General features: G+C 39.9%; 1 protein-coding gene across 1 annotated transcript; it reads left to right on the plus strand.

Moving 5' to 3' along the window:
• Window positions 1–382: 382 nt before the first annotated feature.
• Window positions 383–27,785, plus strand: LOC127220589 (histone PARylation factor 1). Its single transcript, XM_051182474.1, has 9 exons — window positions 383–388; window positions 10,710–10,774; window positions 14,667–14,826; window positions 16,362–16,551; window positions 17,645–17,743; window positions 20,948–21,098; window positions 23,988–24,075; window positions 25,595–25,767; window positions 27,590–27,785. Exons 2-9 carry the CDS (start codon window positions 10,727–10,729, stop codon window positions 27,719–27,721), a joined length of 1,041 nt encoding a protein of 346 aa, XP_051038431.1. The 5' UTR covers window positions 383–388; window positions 10,710–10,726; the 3' UTR covers window positions 27,722–27,785.
• Window positions 27,786–27,866: the final 81 nt, after the last annotated feature.

Consider the following 27,866-nt stretch of genomic DNA (forward strand, 5'->3'; position numbering starts at 1 on the left):
CTTCTAAGGGCACCAAGAATGCACATGGTGCACATAAATATACATGCAATCATTTATTTACACAGACATGTAAAATTAAAAAAGAAAAATGTCCCTGGAAGAGAAAATGCTTTCATTTCATCTTTTGGTGCGGGAGGAAGATCAAGAAAAGTGAGACATGAGAAAAACTAGTCAATTATAGGTCAATTATAGGAAGTAAAATATGGGGTGACCTGAAGGATTGATCTGTCAAAATAATAGAAAAACAATATGATTAAAGAAAGAGGATCACTTGTCATAGTTTGTTAAGAGCTATTCTACAGGGACCGGAATCAGAAGGATCGTCTGCTGCCAGACAATATTTGGCGGCACACTTCTAAGCAGAACCAGAATAAGACGGGCCTCGGCGGCTAGGTGCTATTTGGTGACACACCTCCAGGCATAGCTACCACAAGCTGAGATATACAACTAAAAGCATCAAAGTTCCAGGACAGCAGAATGACACCTAAGGTAATTGTAACATCCTTTGCAATTTAAGCTGATATAAAATCTGAGATAAATTGTTCCATAACTATGGCAGATAATTTTACTATGCAGAACTTTAGGAATTATTTTACTTCATATGTAGAAGGGATTTTAGCAGAAGAAACTTATGACTGGACCAATATATACTTTTATTTTGTAATAGCAATGGGTTTCATCATTAACATGATATTCTTTAAAAAATGGTTTGAGATTACAGCAAACAATAAGAAACTTGTACAAACCATAGGAGACTTAGTAACAAGGATTCGAAACATTAAAAATGATAGAATTCAAAACATAGAGACAAAGATTCGAAACATTGAAAATGATAAAATTCAAAGCATAAAAAATATTAAAAAAAGGTTCAAAATATTAAAGATGGCGTTGGCGAGCTAAAAGGTATAATTTGTTTCATGTCAGATACCTCAATAACCAGAACAGAAACAATGCAATGCATTAACAAACTAACAAAAACAGCTCGCTCCTGGTCGGAGGAAGCTACTAATAAGTTTAAAAAACTGGAACATCAGATAAAAAGACTAGATGACAGAATCTCTTCCATGTCTGAGGATAATGGCAAGCTAACAGATAAAACATTGTTTCTGAAAGACAGTTTACACACCATTCAGATAATATCTAAGGATGATAAGATTAAAAACATAAAATCATTTATAGTTGGAGAAAGTAAGAAACTGACTGATACAATAAAGTCTCTAAAAAGTTATTTGATTCAAGAAGTTCAGACACTCAAAAAAACAATGGTAAATAGATTTCAGGCTTTAAAAAACCTTCAGTCTGATACATCAAAAAAAGTACTACAGGTAACAGGACATAAAAAAGATTTAAAATTTTCCACACCATTTAGGGTCAGGGGAGCTTTCCCTGTATCTATTCATAAAAAGCCAGCAACGAAGAAACATCCAAAAGGTGTCGTTGCATATCAGTGGGAACCAATATGTATGAAAGATTTAAAAGGTATAAAGGAAGCAGTAGTCTCTTATGGCATGCACTCACCTTATGTGAAACAATTAGTAGAATCATGGGCATGGAATAACAAGGTAACCCCTAAGGATTGAGATCAATTAATATCAGCTGTCCTTGAAAGCTCCTCTCAATTAGAATGGAGGGCTTTATGGAGAGAGGAAACAAAAGCTCTTGAACTTCAGGGCTTAAAGAAAGGTTATAAAGCTCCCCAAGATAAAATTCTTGGTGAGGGTCTCTATGCTGACCCAGAAACCCAAGCTGCCCATGATGAACACATCTTGTCTCTATGCAGTACAGCAGCTTTGAATGCTTGGGATAAGGTTCATGAATTAGGAGAGAGGATAGAACCCTATACCAAGATAAAGCAAGGACCTAGAGAATGTTTTAGTATCTTTCTAGAAAGATTATCTAGGGCAGTACAATTAGAGATAGCAGACATAGATGCTAGGCGAATACTCATAGAATCTTTAGCTTATGCGAATGTGAATCCTCAATGCAAACAGGTGCTTTGGCCTTTAAAAATGCGATCGGCACCCTTGGATGAATGGGTCCTATATACAGGCAACATTGAGTATAATGACAATAAGACTAAAGCATGGGTAGGAAAAGCCATATCTAAAGGTCAGAGAAGATATCAAGATAACAGAGTTCCTTACTATGGTGACTTAGAAGCTTGGGTAGGAAAAGCCATCCCCAAAGGTTTAAAGAGATATCAACATGTCAGATGTTATAACTGTGGTAAGATAGGACATCTAAAAAAAAAAAAATTATAGACTAAACTTCCCTAAAAATAACACCCCCAGGAATGAATCAAACAAAAGGCCTCAGCCTCCTGGGTTATGTAAAAGGTGTGACAAAGACAGACACTGGACAAATGAGTGTAGATCGACCAGAGACAAACAAGGAAACCCTTTACCATCAGGAAACTCCTTGGGGGGCCTCTCGAAGGCCCCCACGTCACAGGTGGTTCGAACATTCCCAGCCACAGTGAAAGACAATCTCCCATAGGACAATTAAAAAATTCTGTGCCTATTATAAAAACTCATACTACTCTGGATGACAAACTAGTGACGGAAGTTGAATCAAACATGACAGAAGGAAAACGTATATTTTGGCAAACTGCTATAAATAGTCATAGGCCTAGATTGATAGTTAAGATGAATAATAGACTGTTTGAAGGTCTCCTGGACACAGGAGCAGATGTAACTATCATATCTAATGAATCTTGGCCTCAAAGATGGCCCCTGCATGAGGTAAATGTTCAATTCTTAGGGATTGGAACCCTGTCTCAGGTAAAACAAAGCATGAGATGGATTGAATGTATAGGACCAGAAGGACAGAGTGGGAGGTTGAGACCATATGTGGCTGATGTAGTGATAAATTTATGGGGTCGTGATCTATTACAACAATGGAATACACAGATTAACATTCCTCCAGTATTAGATAGGAACCATAGACGACCTCATGATTATGGAAAGAATACTGTTAAGTACTATACAAGACAGAGACCAAATATCTAGACAGTACAAAAACAAAATACAAATGCTAAACAGAGGAACTAAAAGCCCTACCTTTAAAATGGCTAACAGAGGAACCTGTCTGGGTAGGACAATGGCCTATGACCTCTGAGAAGTTAGAAGCTTTAGAAAGCCTGGTTCAGGAACAGCTAAATGCTGGACATATTGAGGAATCAACCAGCCCTTGGAATTCTCCTATATTTGTGATCAAAAAGAAATCTGATAAATGGAGAATGCTTACAGACCTGAGAGCCATCAATAAAGTTATCCAGCCAATGGGCTCTCTACAGCCTGGAATGCCCTTGCCTTATTTGATACCCAAAGAATGGCCTATTATAGTTATTGATTTAAAGGATTGCTTCTTCACTATACCTTTACAAGAACAAGACAAAGAGAAATTTGCCTTCACGGTACCTAATTATAATTCCCGAGTATTACAGATTATCTTCACTCACATTTCCTGTACCTATGAGATTAGTCAGATATAGATGCTTAATCTTCAATCACTTCATAGACATGCAGAACATGGCATTTAAATGTTTTAATATTAGTACTCCATTGACATGAGACACTGTTGCTCCTGACAGCACCGTGCACTTTCCCAAAAATATGTTGGACACTGTTGTTGCTCCTGCTGGAGTTCAATCTCGCCTCAGCTAATGGCCTGTTGGGCATAGAATTGCCCCCACCTTGACCACTGATTTGGACATGCAGTCCTATGTGCTTGCAGGAGACAAATATAAAAGACTGCTTGACCTTGCCAAGTCAGGGTAAGACAGCCATTCTACCTCCCTGCTGTTGTTGTGGTATGTCAAGTTCTCTTGGCCTTAGCCAAATCTGGGTGTACCAACGTTGCTGTGAGACCTAGGGGTGACTGTTCAGGTGGCTTGCTGTTTCTGTCCTTGCTGCACCTTTTGGAAGTTGGCCATCCGCATTTCCTGTCTACTCTAGTATTGTTAATTTCCTTCTCAGGTCTTGATGAGGTTGAAGATTAAACTATCACAACTATTATTCTCTCTTCCTAGTTAGATATATTAGGTACTAGACTTACGTTTTCCAGCTTAGGACAACTCTATTGTAAACTCCATTTTGCCCTCACCCTAGGACTAGATATGTAGGTCATTTTGTTCTCGATTTTCCTTTTCTTAGAGCACACTTGTTATTCACTATTTTGTATATAGTTTTGTATTAAGCCTAAATCTTTTCTTTAGACTAAAAGGGGAATTGTAGTGAGATAGTCCTTCTGTGGCACAGACCACGCCCATTGGGGGGTGGAGCCATGGGCGGAAGTGACCTGTGGAAGGAGGTCGGAGGGGGCCAGGAAAGGCGTTCTCTTTCTGGCGTGACTCGGACAGGAGAGGATCGGGTTGAATTTCCTGGTGTTCATCTGTCTAGGTTGTAAGTTATTTCTCCCTGAATAAACATCTATTCCGCCTATTTGTTTATCCTAATCCTTATTTACCGCGATAGTAGTGTCTTTGGAACTGTGCTACAAAGCATCATTTAGCCACAAGGATGACCTTTCATTTAAAGAAAAATGAGATTGTTATTTATTGCTATGTTTGGAGATTTATAGTAATGCCCTCACAAACTGATGGGGATTCATTGTCTTTCTTGAATGGAAAGGTCAATGTGGGAATGAGACACTGAAAGTGGCTAGCGGATATCTATTTATACTGCCATGGTTTTCCTGTACAGCTCTTTTCTGGAGAGTGTGCTTTACAGCAAGGTTTTTGAGCATCTAATAAATGATGAAGGGTCTAAAACACAAGTTTGACAACATCTTCTTCAGCACAGGTTTAAATCCTGATCTTTCAATTACAAGCTGAAGGAGGGGAACACAGATGACAAAGAGGAACTAGGTGAGCACCCACTTTATTATGCTGCCACCTGTAGTGGTAAGTAAAGACAAGCTGGGGTCATTATTTTGGATCAGTTTCCTATTCTAAGTCCCAGAAAAACAGACTAGGGTGGAGTCCTATGCCACATGCTTAAACTGAACTTTAAATCAGGACAGCATTAAATCCTGAGATTCCAGTCTTCTATAGTCATAGCAGTAAAAAGGGCCCCTTTGCTTTAACCCTACAAAGAAAAGTAATTTTGAGAGAAATTAATCATTTGGGGGTTCTCATTTCTATTTCACCACTTTTCCATCAAGCCAGTAATCTCTGTTCAGCTCACCATTCCCTTATTCTAGAAGTTCAAAGCCAATTAAATCTTTTTAAAGTGTGTGTTGGTGTAATCTTGAACATTAGGCAGTGCACTTAACTCTTTGGAGCAGAGAAAATAACATGCACATTTTTATTTACACATCACCAAATATCATTGTCTTCCTTGTATTTTCTAGCTTTGATGACGGTGTATGTTAGTGACAGCCAGAATGTCTATTGATATTGCCAAATATAACATGTTCAGAAAAGAAGCCCCAAAGCCTGGAGATGGTAACAAGGCAGCTATAACTAAGCAGATTAACACTGAATTGGGACCTTGTAGTAGAAGCTGTTCCCCATAGTGCCCTCTTCTGCCTCCTTGGATGTTTTCCAAGACCTTGATCTCATCTTCTGCTTTTGATGCTCTCTGTATCATCAACTAATCAAGGCCCTGCATTGACCACACTGGCTCCCCGAAACTTCACCCTTGGTTGTGTCGGTTGTCAGTTCCTGATGATACTACTACTTGCTTGTAATTTTAGATCTGCTTGACTTTATGATATTCATAGTATAAAGTGATTAGAGCACTTATTTTAGGAAGACTGTCCTAGTTGTCAAGTTGACATAAGTTAGAGTCATCTGGGAAGAGGACACCTAGTTGAAAAAAATGACTTGTCAGATTGTCTGTAGGTGAGTCTGTGGGGCATTATTATTATTATTATTATATTATTATTATTATTATTATTATTAATGATTGATGTGGGAGGTCCCAGCCCACAGTGGGTGATACTGCTACTTGGTAGGTGGTCCTGGGTTGTATAAAAATGCAATCTGAGAAAGCCATGAGGAGCAGGCCTGAAAACAGCATTCTTTCATGACTTCTGCTTCAAATCTGCCTTTAGATTACAACCTTAGCTTCCCTCAATGGCCTGAGACTCACAGTATATAATGCAATAAACTGTTTCCTCCCCAAGTTGACTTTGGTCATAGTCTTTATCACAGCAATAGGAAGCAAACTAAACCAAACCCTGACCTAGAGCAATATATCTGGATGATTGAAATGTGGTGAAAACACATGATCTTTATAACTTTGTGACATGTGTAACAGGAACACTGAATGTGTTGCATTCATATGTATTCCATGCACTGTAGTTTTCTGGAACATGGCACTACATCTTCTGAGTCTTTCCAATATCTAAAACAGTATATATAGCCCATATATAACAAGGAAAAAATGAATATTTTGAATAAATAACAAAAGAATAAATGGATGGGAGAATGGATGACCACTAAAATCGTTAATTGTCACTCACTAAGGGAAGACAGTCAATATTTATTGAGCATTTACAATGTAACAATTTATGCCTAAAGCTAGATTATAAGAATCTGTGGGCAACTGGGGCTCAGTGGGTAAATCACTTATTATGAAAGTATCAGGACCTGAGTGAATTCCCCAGAACCAAGGTAAAGCTGAGTGTATAGCTCATGGCTAAAACCCCAGTGCTTTTAGAGCAGATGAATCCCAGAAGCTCACAGCCCATATAGCCTGGCATACACAGCAACAAACAAGACCCTGTCTGGAAAAGGTGAAAGGTGAGGCCTAACACCTAGGGCTGACCTTTGACCTCCACCCATGCATCATGGTATGCAAACACCTTCACTCACACACATATCCACCCACCCCTATCTCTCTCCCCCCCCCTCTCATACACACACACACACACACACACACACACACATAAACACACATGCATGCATGCATATACAACATTGTAGTTTAAGATAAGGAATCAGTGAATTAATTAGGCTTTTTGCCCACTAGAAATATGAAAACTGAGGGACATTTGATACTATTTAAAGATGCCTGGATCATCTAGCCGGTGCCAACTTAAGGCTACATGATGCCAGAGCTATCATCTGCCTTAAGCAAAGTTGAACAGAACACTTTGCCCACTGTTTAGCTGAATAATTTTTCAGGGTCAATTGGTCACAGAATAGGTCAGAATGTGGGGTCAGAGGTTAATGCAGCCCTTCAGAGTCTACCCACCTGTGATTCACCCTGTGTGACACTTTTGCTGAGTTTTAATGTGGTAATTTAGCAAAACTTCAGTCTCCACAAAGTTCAGTTTCCTCTGGACTCAGTGCAATCACAGAGGCCAATAAGCCTTCAAAGGAATCCTACTTTATGAGGCCAGTCGGGAATTTGAATGCCTAGCCTCTCCCCACCCCACCCCACCCCAGCTTTCTTTTACCAGTGTCATCATCTATAGGTAGGCAATGGCCTCCATCACAGGAATTCATTTCACCCCTGATTGCCAGAATAAAAATTTCTGCCACTCAGAGCTTATGAAGTATATCGTCATCCCTTACACATGTGCCGAGTCATGATGGGTCATCTCCAAAATCCATGTAGATGCTGAGAGGGGTGAACAACAGTACCAGGAATCCTGAGTGGCAAGCTGCCTCCTTGCCTTTAGTTTTCAGCAACTCCAAACAATTGTTTATTTAAGAGACTAAATATGGCATATATGGTTTTGAGAGTACATAAAAGGAAATCGCCCTCTAAATTTTTTCTTTAATTTGAGGTATATTAGGCATTTTTTGCTTATCTTTTGTTTTACAATCCATGTTTCACCAACATCCCACTATCTACATAGTAAATCCAGTAGCTTTTAGGAATAAAGTGTATATGTGTGTGAGGGAGGGAGGGAGAGAGAAAGAGAGAGGGAGAGGGAAAAGGAGAGGGAGAGAGAAAGAGAGGGAGAGGAAGAGGCTGAAAGAGAGTGATGGTTAGGAAGATGGTTCAAAGGGTAAAAGCTCTTGTTTGTTCTGCCTTGCCTGGGGAGGGGGAGCAGTCCCAGTGGCCCACACAGACCAGCTCAGCTACCACTCATTCCTACATCCTGGGCCTTAGGTTGGCCCACCCTAACATCTACTCCTTTTGCGACCTGCTATGGGTGTGTGAAGGGGCTGGTCTGAAGAATGATAACCGCAGGCTCTCCAGGACTTGGGGGCAATAGCAGTGTATCCAAGAGGAGTTTCAGTGAGAATCCAGAGATGAGGATGTGATGAAGGCGTTGAAGCAGACCAATGACTCATCGCAATGGGTGGGGCTGACTCGACAAAAGAGTATACTACATGACACACCAGCAGCTCCTGATGCCACTAGGATGAATGAAGAGATGTTGGAAACATGAAGGAGTGAGGTGGTGTTTTTTCCTGGTTTTGTTTTTAATTAATTTAGGGGGTTTCTTGGGGGAGCATGCTACAGGGTTGAGGGGCAAATATGAAGGAACTTGGAGGTAAGCAGGATTGGGTTACATTATGTGAAATTCCCAAGAATCATTAAGAATTATGTTAAAAAATTAAATAATTTAAAAAGGGGGTGTCTCACATAGAAAGTAGAACAAAAGGTGAAGAAAAATAGGAATAGGGAAAATAAGAAAAAAACAGACAAATATAAATATCTAATTTCTGAAAAGGTAGCAATTTAGTGATGGGAGATTAGAAGAAATTATCAAATAAGTCATGCCAGGAAAAGTCCCAGAACTGCCCCAAACCTGTATAGAGTCAACCTGTTCGAAGCTCAAAAGAAGTGAGAAAAAAATTACAGTCAAAACACATTATAACTAGAACACTGAAATTAGAGGATCTGAAAATCTTTGGAGGCAAAACAGACAACAGGTTTGTTATAGATAAAGAAGTTAATAACCTAAACATAAAACAAATCAGTGGTATAAAACTGTCAAGAATATTGGGAACTAAAATGCTATGGCCTATGAGCTTCAATAATCTGAGTGAGCGTTATTTTCAACTATGAAGTTATTGTTTAGACAGGTGTATTACTGGCAGCAGGAGATACAGCCCCACGCTGCTGGCTGTGCAACTCAAGGACTTCCTTGTAGCAGGGTTTTTCTTTTAGCCCACCAACAAGCTCTCAAAGTGCCACATGGAGACTTTTAGTTACAAATGCTTGGCCTTAGACTCATTTCTTGCTAGCTCTTATAATTTAACTTAGTTTTCTTTACATTTTGCCTTGGGGCTTTTTACCTTTCTTCCTGTATGCCCTACTTTCCTGTTTCTCAAGTCTGGCTGGCTTGGTGGCTGCCTGGCTTCTGGCCTCAGGCATGTCCCTCTCTTTCTCCCTTGTTCTCTCCTCCTCCTCAAGAGTAGATTTCTCTTTATACTTATTCTCCCTGCCTATCCCTCCCTTGCCTAGCTATTGGCCATTCATCTTTCTATTAGACCAATCAGGTGCCTTAGGCAGGCAAGGTGCAAGAGCAACACATCTTTACAAAATTAAATAAATGCAGCACAGAAAGTGTAACTCATCTTTGCATCATTAACAAAGGCAGCAGAAACAAATATAACATACCTTCACATAGTTAAAGCAATATTCCTCAGCATAAACAAATGTACACATCTTTGGCTAGTTAAAATAATATTTCATGACAATTCCTCCCTTTACTTGGGGGAGCAGGTAGTTGGGCTCTTGACTAACACTGCAGAAAGGAATTTCAGGACAAGTTGGTATGAAGCAAGGCTGGTTAAGACTAATACACTGCTCTTACAGGACATCCATCTCGGGTGTCTTACAACCTCTTGTAACTCTATTTCTGGACAACCCAAAGCCTACTTTGGCTTCTATGAACACTTGCACACACATGCACAAATCTGCAGGCACAGTTGCATACACATGCACAAACACACAGGCATACATAACTAAAAATAAAATAATTTTAAAACTTAGGACATGTTCCACAAAATGAGAGCATACAAATTATGAATTACAAATTATGAGTACAAATTCCATCTCAAGAATGGGGAATGTTGCTGGAACAGTGATGGAGCAGTGTGTCTTCCAAACCATATTATTCCTAAAAATCAGATTCTGAGTTTTAAACTCTGGGTACATCCTGAGATTGTGCCTTTTAAACTAGCTCTCCGGAGGGGCCTGGGGATGTTGCTGCTGATGGTGGTTCAGGCCCTACACTAAGCATCGCCAAGATGTAAAAATCAAATTGCATTAAGAATGAAGGAAAGAGAAACGAAAGCAGAAAGAAAAGATGGGAAGACATAGGGAAAGAAATGGAGAGCAGGAGAGAGAAAAGGTAGATTGATTTACTTCTCGAAGATAACGAGAGCGAAATTGACGATAGACAGTAATAGAGCAACTGGGAAGGCAAAGGGATGGAATGCAAACGACCAGTTCTTGAAATGAACAGAAAAGAAGAAAAGGAAAAGACTGAAGTGAGGCGGCATCACACAGCCACCTGGCCAGCAGTATGCACCTGAGGACGAAGTTTGGAGCGTGTCAAGGGACCCAAACTCGGTAATATCTGGAGCATCGAGTCTAGGTACCCGTACCCGCCAGTGGGCGGGGGCGTGGCGGGAACCGTAGTCAGGGGGCGGGGCCGGCGCTCTCACATTCCGCCTCAGGGGGCGGGGTCTGATCTCTAAATTGGCGCCGCTGAGCGGCTGCTCGGATTGGCGGCTTTTGAACCCGGAAGCAGTAGCTGGCGCTCGGAAGTGGCGGGAACGCTGTCCTCGGCGCGCTGCTGCTGCTGCGGGATGGTCGGCGGCGGCGGGAAGCGCAGGCCGGGCGGGGCGGGGCCGCAGGTAGGCGAGGCGGGACGCGCTGTGTGTCGGGACCCCGTGGGCGACGGCGGAGCGCGGGGCGGCACTTGGCCTTCCCCTGGCAAGGCCGGAGGGCCGCTGGGAACCGAGGGCTGCTGTCCCGGGAGCCGCGGCGGAGTCGTTCCTCTCCAGCTCCAGCCGGCGTCCCTGGGCGCAGTTCCCGCGAAGAGATTCGGCCGACCGACCATTCATTATCCATCCTTTACTCCTTCAGCCAGCTGATGGAAACGGAGATCTGGCTGGCCCTGCGGATTGTGGAGGAGCTGTCAAGGCGGCGGGGCCCACGCGAGCTTACATTTCACCCTCAACTTTTTGTTTGGGGTGGACGCTGGATTTAGCAAGTCCTAGAGTTGTTAAAGACGACCCTTGTTTGTTTGAGACAGGAGCTGTTTTGTAACCCTGGCTGCCATGGAACTGGTTGAGTAGACCAGACTAGCCTGGAACTAACTCACAGCCTACCTCTGCCTCCTGAGTGCTGGAGTGCTGGTATTAAAGGCCTGCACCTCCAATGCCCCCACAGGGCGACTTTAAGGCAACTCGGTCTTGAAAATCTTGATGGCAGAGGGAAAAATAAAAAAGAGAGAGATCCTTTGACATAATACTGTAAGGGTGCAAATGAGTGATGAACAGGCCTGCCTGTACTTCCACATGATTTCCTGCGTTCCCTGACCATTCAGTCGCTAATAAGGAATTAAGCAGGAAAGCTGCAGTCTGACAAAAATTGTTCTAGGTGAATTTTAAGCTGGTTAGGTAGGGTGAGGCTGTTGTTAAGGCTTAACGGCCAGCAGATGCTACTTATAGATATTCTTCACTCTGGGTCGTGTTTTTCTCACAACATCAAGTTAAAAGTGCAGTCTAAAGAGAGCAGGTGTCTCAAATTCTACTTGTTAGGAATGTGAGGATTTTGAAACTCATTGACTAACAGCAGAGGTGAGCAGTCTCTTAAAGGTACAGTGGGCTGCTTTGGCAGAATAATTGGCTTAACTGGAAATAAGATGAAGGTGATCTGGTGGAGTGTTTATAGCTGGCAATAATAGCCAGCATCAATTATCTGCAAAGACTGTTTTATTTTGAAATAGAGCTATTCCTTATTAAATAATAAAAAAAAACTATGATAACAAGTACTACCATGTCTTTAGATGACAGTACAAAGCACAGAGAGGTTAAGTAGCTTGCCCAGGTGACAGCTGGAAATTTTTAAGTGGAGTCAGCTCAAAAGCCAGAGTGTTGGCACACACTTAATTCCCAACACTTGGCAGGCAGAGGCAATGGGATCAAAAGTTCAGTGTCATCTTCAGCTACATTGCAAGTTCAGGGCCACCCTGGGCTGCCAGTTTACCCTATCTTAAACAAGGTCCAGTGTGAAGGCTCGGATAATGGCACTTAACCTCCAATCTGATGACCTGAATTCAATACTTAGAACTCATGTCTAGTTGGAGGGGGTGGGGGATGTGACCCAAATAAATTGTATTTAATAAATTTAAATTCAAAAGTAGCTTTGAAGATAAAACACTACCATAGTTCTGCATATAACCATCTAGGTTTCTTATCCTTTCTTCCTAAACTTCCTGCTGCTTCTAGTCACTGTAACTATCACCCTGAATTTTGAGTTTTCCCCTGCCTCCTTTTAGCATTTGTTTTCTTTACTTTTTTTTTAATTTAAATTTGAAAAAAAGCATTTTTCACATGCCAACCCCAATTCTCTCTCCCCTCCTCCCTTGTCCCTCCCCAACTCCCATCCCATCCCCTTTCTGCTCCTCAGGGAGGATGAGACCTTCCATGGGGAATCATCAAAAATCTATCAGTTATTTGGAGTAGGGCCTAGGCCCTCACCCATGTGTCTAGGTTGAGAGAGTATCCCTCTATGTGGAATGGGCTTCCAAAGTCCATTCGTATACTAGGGATGAATACTGACCCCACAACCAGAGGCCCCATAGAATGCCCAGTCTTCCTAACTAACACCCACATTCAGGGAATCTGGGTTAGTCCCATGCTGTTCTCCCAGCTATCAGACTGGGGTCCATGAGCTCCCCCCTGTTCAGGTCAGCTGTTTCTTTGGGTTTTTCCAGCCTGGTCTTGACCCCTTTGCTCATCACTCCTCCCTCTCTGCAACTGGATTCCAGGAGTTCTGCTCCCTGTTTAGCTGTGGGTGTCTGCTTCTGCTTCCATCAGCTATTAGATGAGGGCTCTAGGATGGCATATAAGATAATCATCAATTTCTTTATCGGGGAAGGGCATTTAAGGTAGCCTCTTCCACTATTGCTTAGATTGTTAGTTGGGGTCATTCCTGTAGATCTCTGGACATTTCCCTAGTGCCAGATTTCTCTTTAAACCTATAATGACTCCTTCTATCATGGTATCTCTTTTCTTGTTCTCTATTCTTCCCCTGACTCAGTCTTCTTGCTCCCTCATATCCTCCTCTCCCCTCTTCTCCTCTTCCACCCTTCTCTTTCTCCTAACTCCCCCCCCACCCCCATTCCCAATTTGCTCAGGAGATCATGTCCCTTTCCCCTTCTGGGAGGTGGGGGGACGGGACCCTGTATGTCTCTCTTAGGGCCCTTCTTGTTTCCTAGCTTTTCTGTTGGTGTGAATTGTAGGCTGGTGATCCTTTGCTCTATGTCTAAAATCCCTATAAGTGAGTAAATACCATGTTTGTCTTTTTTGTGACTGGGTTACCTCATTCAGGATGGTGTCTTCTAGTTCTATCCATTTGCCTCTGAATTTCAAGATTCCATTGTTTGTTATTTCCTTTAAAAATCTATTATGGTAAATCTTATTTTATTGATGTGAAGAGACACCATGACCATAGCAACATTTAACTGGACCTTGCTTAGAGTTTCAGAGGTTTAGTCCATTATCAGGGCTGGAAGTATGGTAGCATGCAGGCAGACACGGTGCTGGAAACGTGGCTGAGAGTCCTACATTTGGATCACAGGCAGCAGGAAGAGAGACTCTAGAATTGAAATGGGCTTTTTGAAACCTCTAAGCTCACCCTAGTGACACACTGTCTCTAACATGGTCGGTCACACCTGCTCCTTCAAATAGTTCATAATTGAGCCATGTTGTTGAACTATACTTTCCTTTCATTTATTTAGTGTACTCCATTGTTTGAAAGACCTGTAACTATCCATTTTTCTGCCGGTTGGCATTTGAACCCCTAAGGATAATGCCAAGTCTTACATGCCATTTGATTTGTAAATATATTATGTAGACTTTGATACTTATTAATAGACGTGGGCCTCTGAGAAAACAAAACATAATTATCAGAAACACCTAGGTGAAAGTTCTCAACCCTAGCATTGAGTGCAGCTCTCCTGTGTAACCCATGTTGGCTTTGCCCAGGCAATCCTCTTGAGTGCTGATTATGAAGTAATGACAGTCTGCCTTTTTGACAAGTTTTAAGATTTTCTTTTGTGTTTTTGCTATCATGGAGAAACATATTTAAAGACGTTGTATGTGGGTATTACTTGACTACCATGTAACTATTTCTACTTTGTATAAAAGAATTCCTAGGATTTTACTCATAGATATCATTTTGGTTTTGGTTTTGTTTTCAACATATAGTAAAATGGAGCTCGGAAGATGGCTCAGCAGTTAAGGGTATTCACTGGTCTTACAGAGGACCCAGGTTTAGTTCCTGGTATGTTGGACAGCTCTCAACCTCATTTAACTCCAGCTCCAGGGACTCCAATACATGTAGCCACATATCCCAGCACAGACATACACACATGCACATAATTCACGATAAAAAGAGTAAATCTTTAGAAAAATGTATATAGTTATGGAAACTAACTAACTATAGGGATAAATGGCATACAAGGAGAGTTGTTGAGGTTTCTTTTGGAGAACTGAAGTTACATATGCCAATTTCCAGTGTGAGAAGCAAGTTGAAGTGAAGAAAAGTAAATCCTGTGAAGCTGATGTCTCCAGTGACCTTCGAAAAGAAGTAGAAGATCTTTACAAGCTTTCCCTGCCTGAAGATTTCTATCATTTCTGGAAGTTCTGTGAAGACCTTGATCCTGAAAAGCCAGCTGGTGAGTTCCTCCAGCATCCTTCTGCTTTTGTGACTGGTAAAAATGATAGGACACTGGAGGAAAGACAGAAATAGCTCATAAAGAAAGGGTATTGCAGCCAGATATAGTGATGCATAGCTATTACAGTCTCCACTATTAAGACAGTAGTTTGAGGGTTTCACAAGTTTCAGGCTAGCCTGGGCTACACAGTGAGATAATATCAGAAGGAGAACAAAGGAACATTCCCACAGTTTGTAATGAGATATGTTGTTAAAAAAAAAAAAAAAAAAAACACACACACACAAATTAATACTTAACTTTAGTCAATTTTAATGGCTGTGGCCTGAGAAAACAGCCCGGTAGAAAGATGGGGTTATTTGGAGTTATGGTTTTAAAGGTTTCTGACCCTGGTTAGTTGGCTTCCTTGTTTGGGGGGCTTGTGATATGTTATGCCAGAAAGGAAGCAAAGAGCATTAGGGAGCAGGAATCCTAGCATAGGATGGAGCCCTTCAAGTCACTGACCACTTCCTCCAGCCAGATCTCACCTCCTGCTGGTAGTCACTTCTCAGTAATGCCACTAGCTAGGACCCATGCTTTCAGTTCATGAGCTATTTTGGTTTAATGTCATATCCAAACCATAATGCTATAATATGCTACTGTCACCTATTGACAAAGGTAAGCAGTTTCATCATATTCCTTTATGTAAGTGTAAAGGAAAATTAGCAGTTCCATATATTGTCATTTTACTTCTGCAAACTTGTCTTATGGATTAGGTAAACTAAGAATTTTCTTCAAGTCTGTTTACTGAGGGGCGGAAGACTTAATGCTTGATTGTATCCTTCCTAGAAAAGCTGCAGGCACTGTGAGGTTGTCAGTTGTATGTCTGTACAGCCTTCATGGCATTGTGGTTTCCAAACTCTGCCCCTGTGGTCTATGAAAACCAGATGCAATCATTGAGTGTTGTGGCTCAGTTTATCTGAAAGTCAAAAGAGCCTGAAGTGCCAGCTGAGGAGAAGGAAAGGAGGCGGTTTTTCCTATCCTTGATCTAAGTTGTCTCCTCCACAATCTATGTTATTTGTAGCTAACAGTAGATAGGTAGCAGTGAGGCAAGGTAAGTGTGTGGCTCTTAGGCCTGAAAGAACGCAGAGCAGCTTGGCTTGGGCTACATGAGGGACAGGAATATTTCAAATGTTAACTAGTTTAGTAGTAGGTTTAGGGGGAAATCCTAAATTTGGTGACACATTCTGTTAAATTGATTCTTCCATTGAGTAAAAACACTTTCACATACTTAAAAGCATTCTTTAAAATAACTTGCTTAAGAATTATTTAGAATTAGGAGTTAGGGGCAGATGGGCCTCTTGAGTTTGAGGTCACCCTGTTATACATGGTGAATTCTGTAACAGCCAGGGCTACACAGAGAAACCCTGTCTCAAAGAAGAAAAAAAAAAAAAAAAAAAAAAAAAAAAAAAAAGGAAAAGAAAAGTCATAGTGATGAAAGGCATTTTTCTTATTTGCCTGTAGAAAGTGTTACCTGAGTAAACTTATTTTCCTTATAGATGCACTTGCCACAAGCCTTGGACTTCGGTTAGTGGGTCCCTATGATATCCTTGCTGGGAAACATAAAATGAAGACAAAATCCACAGGCTTGAACTGTAATCTTCACTGGAGGTTTTACTATGACCCTCCTGAGTTCCAGACCATTATTATTGGAGATAATAAAACTCAGTACCACATGGGGTATTTCAGGTAAAGGATCTTCTCTCTCTCTCAAATACAGCTGCTCTGCTATCAGTGAGTCTTACAGCCCTTCACTGGCATCCCCAAGGAAAGACTCATTTCCTCTTATTGATGGCTCTGTGCTCTACCTGTTGTTCTAGCTGGTTATCTTTCACCTCTGTAGCCTGCCTAGGCTGGTGAACTCTTTACGTTAACCCTCCCTGATCTCTTTTCCTCTTTGAATATAAAATTTTGTTCTTTGGGGATCAGAGGACTTTCCATGAAGCCCAAATTAGATGTTGTAAACCAACTGTTTGACTTAAATCATGCACTTCCAGGGGCCAAAGGACTCAAAAGTTTGGTCTACTATTTATTACCATGATAAGGGTATGCCAGCTAGGGATGACAATGGTTTTTCTGTTACTTGGTTTCCTCTTTTGAAATAACAGAAATAATAACAGCATATATTTGATAGGAATATTGTGAGAATTAAGGGATTGCCTGCAGATACATAAAGTATTAGCAGCTAGGATATTGTGAGAAATACTTTGTGCACATGTAGCAGGATTACTGCTGTGTGAAGTCGAAGTGAAGTAATAGAAGAAAAGATGAAGTGTTGCTAGAGAGAAGTACTGTACAGAATACTCGGGCTGGGAATGGGGTCAGGTGGATTTTGTTCTTGGTTTTAACACTAATTGGCTGCTAGAACCGTAGCCAAGAACCTATGGGTTTCTTCAATTTTAAAATAAAAGGCTTGGCTATGTGCATGAATTAAATTCTTCAGTTTTTTATAATCTTTCCTGTTTACTTTTGGCTTTTACTCCACGTTTTCTTCTTGCTTTTTTTCTTAATAAACTCTAAAATGAAGGTGGTCATCAATTGTTTGTAATACTCTGTTGACTTTCTTTACCATCTTTTATATTTGAGGAAAGATAATAAGGTACTGAGAACCTTAACTTCTAATATATAAGATTTTTCATAGATAGTCTGGAGATATTTGGATCTTAAACCTAGTAAGCTTATTCTACTTTTTACAGGTACAATTAGTCTTTAGGCTTAATTTTCTGCTTGTTGGATTATAAATTATGAGCAGCTAAATTGTTATTATCTTTTGTTAAAACAGGGATTCTCCTGATGAACTTCCTGTATGTGTTGGTACAAATGAAGCAAAGAAAAATTGTATAATTATTCAAAATGGAGACAATGTGTTTGCTGCCATCAAGTAAGAAACTGTTTCAGAGTTTTCTTTTACTAGACATTACATTTAAACGATGTCATGAAGAATTTATAAGAACCAAGTGAAATATAGTTCAAACTACAGTTTTTAAGATTAATGTAGGTATTTATGAAATCCTTGGGAGAGCTACTAACACAAGCTGAGCCTCCAAGGATAACAGTTGTACAACTGTCTTGTTCATGGCATTTGTCTTTGCTGTTATCAAGAAGCCAGGAAATGAGATCCTCTCCCAAGTATCTCAAGAGCTATATCATTTATCTGCAGTTATGCCAGAAAAATCAGTGCCCTGCCCTCTGCCACTCAACCTCATGAAGCTAAGGATGAAGTACTGAGATCATCTACAGCTGCTCCAGCTGCTCCAGACCTATCAGCTGTCTGTACAGCTGATACAAAGTGGGATTGCAGGAGCATGGTCCCTACTTACCATCCCCTCTGCCTTTCAGACTTGAGTTATTTCTGCTTGGGATAAGCCAGATCCCACGTGGAATCAGCTAAATATAAATAAACAAATAAATAAAATAGCATGGGAAATAACAGTTTTTCATGTAGAAAGGAGTCATATTCCAGCTGAATGAATCAACTGGTATTGGCCACATACATGATTTAAAGTCATTTGTTAGTAGGTGTGCAATTTATGTTGTCATTTATTCAACAAGGTAGTCTTTATCACATGAAATAGACCGTGTTTCATATGACTAAAGGGCTTTATTCCTGTGACTTAATAGCACAATTTATTATTGAAGAATTCAAACCAAGTCCACCTAAAGTGACCGTTTTATTCTGTGTACATACACACTGGTTGGTGTACATGAGGGACAGCCACAGCTTATTCTCTCTTTTCTAAGACTTGAGTTTTCTGTAAAATTTGCTTGGCATTTGTAATTGGTGTAGGTTTTTCCCCGCTGGGGTTGGTTTTTTATTGTTTTGTTTCTGAGTACTGGGGACTGTACCCACAGAGATGAAGTGCCTATTGCTTGGGTATATCCTTGACCCTGATACCATTCTTCTAAACTTTTAAGATTTAGAGTTCAATTTAAATTGGCATTGTCTTTATTGGAAACTGTAGTTGTTACTGTCTCTTATGCTAGCCTATAAGCCCCATGAGGGCAGAGGCTGTGTCTTTTGCATAGTACTGTTCTCTAGTAGATGTTCTATAAATCACCTTAAAAACACCATAGCTAGGGATACTCCCTTAACCTAGAGGCAGGAGGGAGGGCCTAGACCCTATACCAAAATGACTTGACAGATTTTGATGATCCCTCCTGGAAGGCATCACCCTTCCTGTCGAGTGGGGGTAGGAGGTTGGGAGGGAGGGAGAGGGAACTGGGATCAATACATAAAATAAGAAATAGCATATAAATGTATCTTTTTAAAATATCCAGTGCTGAGCAAACTCAGGGCATTACACTTGCTAGACAAATGCTCCACCACAGAACAAAATCTATAACTCCCCAAATATATAACTTAATTTGCCTTAGTCTTACTAGTCTTAATAGTTTAAAGCAATCCAAGTTCTAGGTTTTTTGTCTGTCTGTCTGTTGTTTATAGACTAGTGGCATAAGGGTAGTACTGTTGTCCCTTTTGTAAGAATCAGCATATTGACACTAAGTTGGCAGCATTGCATTGTTCATCGTTCAGTATGTGCAGCTATGTTTAAGAACATCAGTGATGCACATCTCCAGATGCATTAGGTTGCTGCAGTCCAGAATATCCTAACAGTGTGCATAATGAAATGGGAAATAGGTAGGAAGCACCTCTGCACATTAAATTAATATGATATGTGAGTTAAACTTCTACCTATTTTTGCTGAGAGGGAGTGCCTGGCAAACTTTTATTTGGACACAAGTTTTTACAGAGCAGGCATGTTTCTCAAACCAAAGAAATGACCAGTTATATTTTGTGCCATCATTAAAATTCAAGGTTTTTATAAAAAATGGAAAATAGTAGTAAACACTATAGTAAGCTTGACAGCTTTTCACTAGAACTTCCTAATAGTCATGAATGTGATGTCTTTCTTGTTGCATAATGGAATGAACTTGGTGTAATAAGTTTCAACATTGAGAAAATTTACATAACTTAATGAGCAATATGTTCCAAATGACCATCACAGACTGCTATAAAACATACATGGGTTTTATTGAGCTTCAGTGGGTCTAACACAATGTTCATGATCACTGTTTCCATTTGCATGTTGCACATCTTTAAACATCATGGAGCAGTGCTGAAGCTGATAGTAGCCCTGACTGGTATAGAGATGACCATAACAATTTGATGGATAAAGAGTCTTGGTGACTGCACAGAACCTTACTCAGAAATAATGGAAAGAAGTGTTTTAGTGAAGGAAGAGTGGATGTGTGAATGTGTCTAAATGAGAGACAGAGTACTTGAAGGCCTCCTAGCCTCCACAAGAGCCTGAGGGTAGGAGTCCTTCACATTTTGAGAGGACCAGATCTAATGGTTAATGTATTCTTACATTATAATTAGTATACAGTTCATGGTGATTAAACCACTGTGCTGCCATGAGGTGGTGCTGGGTTTTGTGGTTTGGCTTATAGTCTGACCTATTCTTTGTTTCCTTTACATATGTTTCCTCATATGTAAAGAGGAGTGAAAAATTACATGGTCTAAATGACTACTGCAAATCCCTAATGTAGGCTGCAAAAAGTCAGTTTATTCCAAGAGTCTGCTACCAGGGTGGGTGTTTTAAAAATAAAAATCCTTTTTGTGGACAGTACATTTGTGTTTTCCTCTTGAGCCAGCCAACCCTCTCCAAGGCAGTATGCCATATCTTTTTGTTGTTGTTTTTTAAAATAGGATTTCTTCTCTGTGTGGCTGTGGCTGTCCTGGAACTTGATCTATAGACTAGGCTCACCTTGAACTCGGAGATCTTCCTGTCTCTGCCTCACCAGGGGTGGTATTAAATACATATACCACCACCGACTGGCTGTAAATGCCACATCTTAATTTCCAGTAGTTCAACTCAAAATTCAGTATTGGCTTTTTGATTATGTTTATAATGAAGATACTTAATACAGACATCTAACATGAGTACTGCTTATTTCTTGTCTGATACAGCTATGAGGATTTTGGAGAGAAGCCCTGCATGGGACTTATGTTTTTATTTCAGCTCTTTGACTTCTGTGTTTTAGAGGCCAGCATTGTAACTAGGGCTTTTGCTTCTTTTTCCAGGCTATTTTTGATGAAAAAACTTAAAGAAGTAACAGATAGAAAGAAAACTAGCATTTTGAAAAACATAGATGAAAAACTCACAGAAGCAGCCAGAAAACTAGGATACTCGCTGGAGCAGAGAACCATGAAGATGAGACAGAGAGATAAGAAGGTAGGGCTCCACCCATCTGTTCTTGGCTCCTCTCCATCTGCAGTGTACTTTTCTCTAGCCTTGTCTTCAAGAAAGCTACATGCCAACCCTCAAGGGCTCTTAGACAATGCTGGGATGGGTCAGGTCAGCCTGCAGGGTTAGCATGCAGGCTGACTCCTATTACTGGAGGCCTTTCCTGTGGTTGTGGAAGTCATTCTGGTCTCTCTATTACCCCCTCCCTCCCTCCCTCTCTCTCTCTCTCTCTCTCTCTGTGTGTGTGTGTGTGTGTGTGTGTGTGTGTTGCCAACATGTCTGTGTGAGGTGTCAGTTCTCCTGTAACTGTAGTTAGTTGTGAGCTGCCATGTGGGTACTGAGAATTGATCTGGTCCTTTGGAAGAGCAGCCAGTGCTCTGAACTGCTGGGCCATCTCTCTCATCACTCATTCTGGTCTTTTAATCTTGTTGTATTGGCCATTGAATAAAGGTATTTTAAATAAAAGCAGCTTTGTACTTTATATTAAGCTTCAATATTTGATGGGTGGTCTCCTTTTCATGCAAGGTACTTTAGGGGTGTAGTTTTAACCTTAGTGACCTAAGATGGCAAAGGCAGCTTGCTTTTTAGAAACAGTGTGGGTTATGATTTGTTAATTTTCTCCTAATTCCTTCTTGACCCTACGAGCATTTTACTAGTGCCTGCAGAGTGAGAAAGTGTTTTATAAAGCAGCAAGCAATTTTTAGGTTGGGGGTCCTTTTGGTTTTTCAATTATAAATCTGTAAGTCAATAGATATGCAAAAGAATTCTTTGTGGGCATTCCTCATAAGCATTGGGGGAGTGAGGGCTGGCATTGCTTCAGCCTTTCTCATTGTCTTCTGAAGTTTTGTCTGAACTTGCTAAGCCAAATGGCATCCTTGTGTCTGAAGGGACTGGGAGAGTGTTCTTAGTGCCTGCCTCACTCTGATCTGGATTCAGCCACAGACTGAACTGCTCTTTTAGGAACTTTCTTCAGTCCTAAAGAACAGAAATGGTTTCTAAAGATGTGTATTTAGAGAGTACAGCAACATTTAACACTTTGTATTGTTCTTTTACCGATATGGTTCTCAAGGGAAATCTCTAAAACTAGAAGGGAAATGAGCCTGGCCTAGCTACCATGCATTCTGAATGTGTCTTGATCATTGAGCTTTTGTGGGCTCACTGGTCAGCAAGTTCTTTATGAAGACCCTTGATTTTTTTTTTTTTTCTGTTAATAGCTAGTAGTTCAGAGATTTCATTAATGCTTTCCTAGATCTAAAAATATGATTGAAACTTAAATTTCATGCTGTGCTTATTTTGACTCCACCCAAGTTTATATTCAGTATTTGTTTTTCTTAAAAGATAACTAGTATCATAAATACAAGGAAAATCATTTACAAAAAAAATTAGGATTTTCTCACTCTGTTGTTGATAGGTACTTTCAGATCCATTTTATTTTATGTATAATTTTTAATGTTACTGAGATCTTTATTTCATAATTTCCTATTCCTGAAAAATTCAGTCCCAGTAGTACAATAGTGACTTTGTCCTTGCATTGTAGCATAGACTGCATTGTAGTAGACAGAACATGATAAAGCAACAGTGCAGCAGTGCTTGAGTAGGTGGCACCTTGTAGGACTTGGAATGAAAAGTCTATGTGAGTCACTACATTTGCCCTACACAAAATCTGTGTATAGTTGGAAGAAGCGTGCTTTTCTTCCAGTATTTTAGTTTTTGTTTTCACATTTAAGACTGAAATGCAACCACAGGTTAATCCAATGTAAAGATTAAAATATAAGGCTATAACTTTTTTCCTAAATCATGAGTGTCTGAAAATTTCTTTTGAATATTCCACCTTTACGGTAGCTGAGCAAAAGATGATGAAAGAATTAGAGAGAAGGCCAGTGGGGGAGTGGAAGTAGAAAATCTTTCAGCAGATATGGGGCAAGTAAAAACTTTAGTAGAGGGCATTTGGGACTTTTTTTCTGTCCTGGAAGTTTTCACTAGACTAAATAAGCAAGTAGAATGTTGAAGATACCTTACTAGAAAAGATCAAGGCCATGTATGTTTGTGCACATTTGTAATCTCAGCACTCAGGAGGCTAAGGCAGGAAGATCAAGAATACAAGCCAGGGGCTGGTGAGATGACTTGGCGATTAAGAACACTAGCTGCTTTTCCACAGGACCAGGGTTTGATTCCCAGGAGCTACATAGAGGTTCACTATCATCTGTAACTAGGTCTAGTGGACCTGATGCCCTTTCCTGGTCTCTTCAGGCACCAGACATGAACATAAAATGGAAAAGTTGAAAACACACCAACAAAAAAGTAGAAGAAAAATAATCTAAAAATAATGCTGAAAGTATGACTAAAAGAATGTTAACCAGGTTTATAATGGTGGTTCCTATAGCTGGGCCTGTTTTCATCCTTGAAGATGAATAATTAGGTAAACTAGTCAGGCAATTGGTCTGTAAAGGCACCATCTATTAGAACTATCCTGTTTTGCAATTTATTAAGGAGTCTAAATAGGACTCCGAATTTGACAGTATTGAAAAGAGTTCTGTTGTTTTCTACAAAATCCACCCTATTCCACCTAGAGTCCCCATGCTTTCTGTCTAGAGAAGACTGCTATTCTGACTCAGCTGCCATTAACATACTGGCTGTTTTGAGACATATAAAACAAGCTTGTAAATTTTATAATTACTTGAAATGCTTGACTTCTGATTTTTAAGAATACTCTCTCCAGGATCCAGATTACTGACACAATGTTCCTGAATGTTCTGTGTGAAAAAACCCTGTTGAGGTGGGGAATCTTCTGTTCTTTTGGGTCTGTTTTCTTGGTTTTGTGTTGGTTTTTTTGTTTTGTTTTTTCAATTTTTTTTTTTTTTTTATTCTTGATTTTAGGTTGTGACAAAGACCTTTCATGGTGCAGGCTTGGTTGTTCCTGTAGATAAAAATGATGTTGGCTATAGAGAGCTCCCTGAGACAGACGGTAATGTGTTTCATGTATAAATGTATGTTTGTATACATGGAGAAAGCATTCCCTTGTGTTGGGAAAAAGGTAGTTGTTAAGAGCAAAGTCAGGTTTCAGGTAAACGAATTAAAACTATACTCATAGCTTGACCTTGAATAAACTAGTGTTACTAAACCTTGTATTCATCTACAAATTAGGCAGTGATAGTCATTTCATAGGGGTATTCAGAATGTGAAAGGATATAAAGTACTTAGTATGGGGTTACATAATGTTTGATGCAAATTAATTACTGTTAAAATCTAAGGGATTTTAAATCCATTGCTTAAGTTATTTTTTTCTAACTTGTTTAAACAGTAATAACTTGGACATAGTAATAACTGAGGAGTCAGTGTTTGGTTGCAGTCACAAAGCACAGTTCTTTGTGACCATTTCAGCTTTCATTTACCTGAGACACTACTTCATAGTCACTCAAAAATACTTTAAAAATGATTACACAAAATCTAATTATTACTCTGCTGAAATCATTTAACATTGTTCTGTCTCTTCACTGTTAGCACCCCTATTGGCATTCTTTATCTTCCTGTTTCTGTGATATAAAATTGAAAGAGAATCCAAATTAGTACCCCCTCAAGGAAGAAGCAAGTCTTGCTTCATATACACAGCCACTTGTTCCTCTGAACTATGAGTCTTAGTAATTACCACTCTTTCAGTTGACAGTTCTCAAAGTTTTATGTGGTATATCCAGCCAGTAAGTTGTGATGTGTTGTGTGACAATTTATATTTAATCAAATTTGCATTAGTTTTACTCACCCTCTAGGAATTCACAAGGGGTGTCCAATAATTGGTCCTGAACACTTCACATGTGGCTAGTGGCGTAATTTTTACATTTTGTTAAAAGTTAAAACAATTTTGTTTAAATTTTTAAGTTGAACCAGTATTAAACATGTTTATATTGATTTATGTTGAAGTGTTGTATTAGATGTACCAGGTTGGATTATCTTTAGTTTCATCTGTTTTGAGTTTGGATGTAGGTGTGTGAGAGAGGAAATGGGGAGATGGGAGAGAGAGAAGGTAGGGGCTAACACATGCTCTGGGGTGCATATGGAGTCATAGGACAACTCTTGGGAGTTGGTTCTCATGCCACCTCATGAGATCTGGGTAGCCAACTCAGCTAGCCAGGCCTGTGTACAGCATCTCTAATCCACTGAGCTCTATCACCAGTCCTCTCTTTTGAAATGTGATTACTATAAAAATATGAATCATATATGCATCATCCTATATTTCTCACACTGGTCCCTGTTCCCTGAAGCTGGGATTAATCAGTCCCTGTGGGAAGTTCTGGCTCCCCTTGTCCAGTCTTCTGCTTGAATCAGAAGTAATGTTATGATTGACATTCTGAATTGTGGTTTGTCAGATTACTAAGGTGGCATCAGCTGAGTAGTAGTAGACAGAACTAATAGAAGACATAGGAAAATCTACCATTAAAATGGTTGTGTGATTTTGTACGTGTTATCTTTACATCATTGATTTCTTTCAGCTGACCTTAGAAGAATCTGCAAGGCAATTGTGGAGGCTGCAAGTGATGAGGAAAGAATAAAAGCGTTTGCTCCCATTCAGGAAATGATGACTTTTGTGCAGTTTGCTAATGACGAATGTGATTATGGCATGGGGCTTGAATTAGGAATGGACCTCTTTTGCTATGGCTCTCATGTAAGTAAAAACTGCCTTTCCCCATTACACCATGTACACCCACTCAGGTTTGCACACTTATATTCTCTAGTTCCAGTGCTGGCAAGACAAGGATCCAGCTTGTATTTCTTTTTTTGTTGGTGTGGGTGGTTTTTTGTTTGTTTTGTTTTTGTTTTTCAAGACAAGGTCTCTCTGTGTAGCTTTGTAGAGAGACACCTGCCTCTGCCTCCTGAGTGCTGGGATTAAAGGCATGTGCCACTACTACCCAGCTCGTATTTCAAATTGAACTTTTGAACTAATTTTAAAGAAAAAGTTCAAAAACTGTTGGGAATCTTGTATTCTGGCAAACATCAATATACTAGAGGTGTGCCATCTTTTGGCTGTGTGTATGGGCTTATGGGATATATGTGGGAATGTACATACACCATTCCTTTGGTTCTGCTTTGGTGGTTATCTGCTACAGTGTCTTACAATACTACTTTCAAATATTTTAATTAAAATGTTGGAACTAGTAGTCATGTTCCTTAAGAAAATTAGCTATATCAGTGCCACAGGCTTAGTTTCAGTTTTAAATCATCCCTGTATGTATAAGGCTGGGCAATCTTCTTAGTACCTTGTTATTTCTTTTCCTCCTATAAAATTGTCTTCTCATATGCCATGCGCATTTCTCATTGTATCTTTGGTAAGTCACTGGTAAAATCTCCAGATTGGTAAAGACAGTCCCATTGCAGTGTCTTAAATCCATTATCCACAAACTGCAATGCTTGGGAGCCACCTGTAGCTGTTAAGAATGCAGACTGTATCAGATTGTCAGAGATGGGCCCTTATGGCACTAACATTCCTGTGATAGGAATGCCACATTACAGACCATGTTGAAGAGCAAGACTAAGCCGCAGCTCCCTCACTTCCATATGCATCAGTCATCTGGAGGGCTTATTCACAGATTAGTGCTTCCCTCTCTCTAACTTGGAGTTATGGGGTAGGTCCTGAAAAATTGATGCTACTGGTGGAGAAGCCTGCTGTAAAACATGATACAGGCTCTCTTTGCCTATGGTTGTTTGTTACCAGTAAAAAGTATCCAAAGTGTTAGACAGAACGATACAGTTGTCATAAAGGACCTAACCGGAAATACCACTGAGATGTGAAGTAGGTAAAAACAAACTTGATGGTTGTAAGAATTGCACGAGGTAAGTATAAGTGTTTAATAAATGATTATACCAGCAAAAGAATATAATGTTGCTGGGTTTCCCACTAGTATTCATGTAACAATATTCTGTTACAGTAACAATAATACTGGAAAATCATTCAATAAACATAAAACTTAACTCTTAACAGGGAAGAAATGTACACATGGTAGAGAATGAGTCCGAGGATAAAGGGATGGGGCTTGAGAGATGATCAGTGGTTAACAGCACCCACTGTTCTTCCTGAGGACCTGAATCCACATGGCAGCTCACAAATGTCTGCAATTCCAATTTCAAGGAATTTGACACCTCCTTGTGAATTCCTTGGACACCAGTCAAATACGTAGTACACATATAGGCAAAACACATACATATTATTAGAATAATAAAGGAGTTATTTGAATCCTGTATTTAGCATGCCAATTATAGGGTCTATAAAAGAAAAAAAATCATAACTAGTGAAAGTAGTTAAGAAAGAAAAGCATTTGATGTCAATTTGGGACAAAGCGGTTGATAAAACGTCATGGATCATGGGAAACTTAAATTTGTAATGGTTCTGAATTCCCTTCAGGATATGCTTTTGGGGGAGGGGAGGGCTTTTCAATATATTGTCAGCTAGCTATACTTGACATTTTCTCTGCTATTCTTTTTCTTTTCAGTATTTTCACAAAGTTGCTGGCCAGCTTTTACCTCTTGCGTATAATCTGTTGAAGAGGGATCTGTTTGCAAAAATTATTGAAGATCATCTGGCAAGCAGAAGTACAGAGAACATAGATCAGCTTGCAGGATGAGTGAGTTGCTTTGTCGGTGCAGTGTCTTAAAGTGGGACTGTCAGATGGAGCTTTGTTTTTAAGGAATACAGAAATAAATCATGGAAACATGTATTAAAAACTTTCATAATATAATTCTTCCAGTGTTTTTCTTTCACATGCTAAT

The sequence above is a fragment of the Phodopus roborovskii genome, unplaced genomic scaffold (genome assembly GCF_943737965.1).
Source record: "Phodopus roborovskii unplaced genomic scaffold, PHOROB, whole genome shotgun sequence".
In the NCBI taxonomy this organism is placed as follows: Eukaryota; Metazoa; Chordata; class Mammalia; order Rodentia; family Cricetidae; genus Phodopus; species Phodopus roborovskii.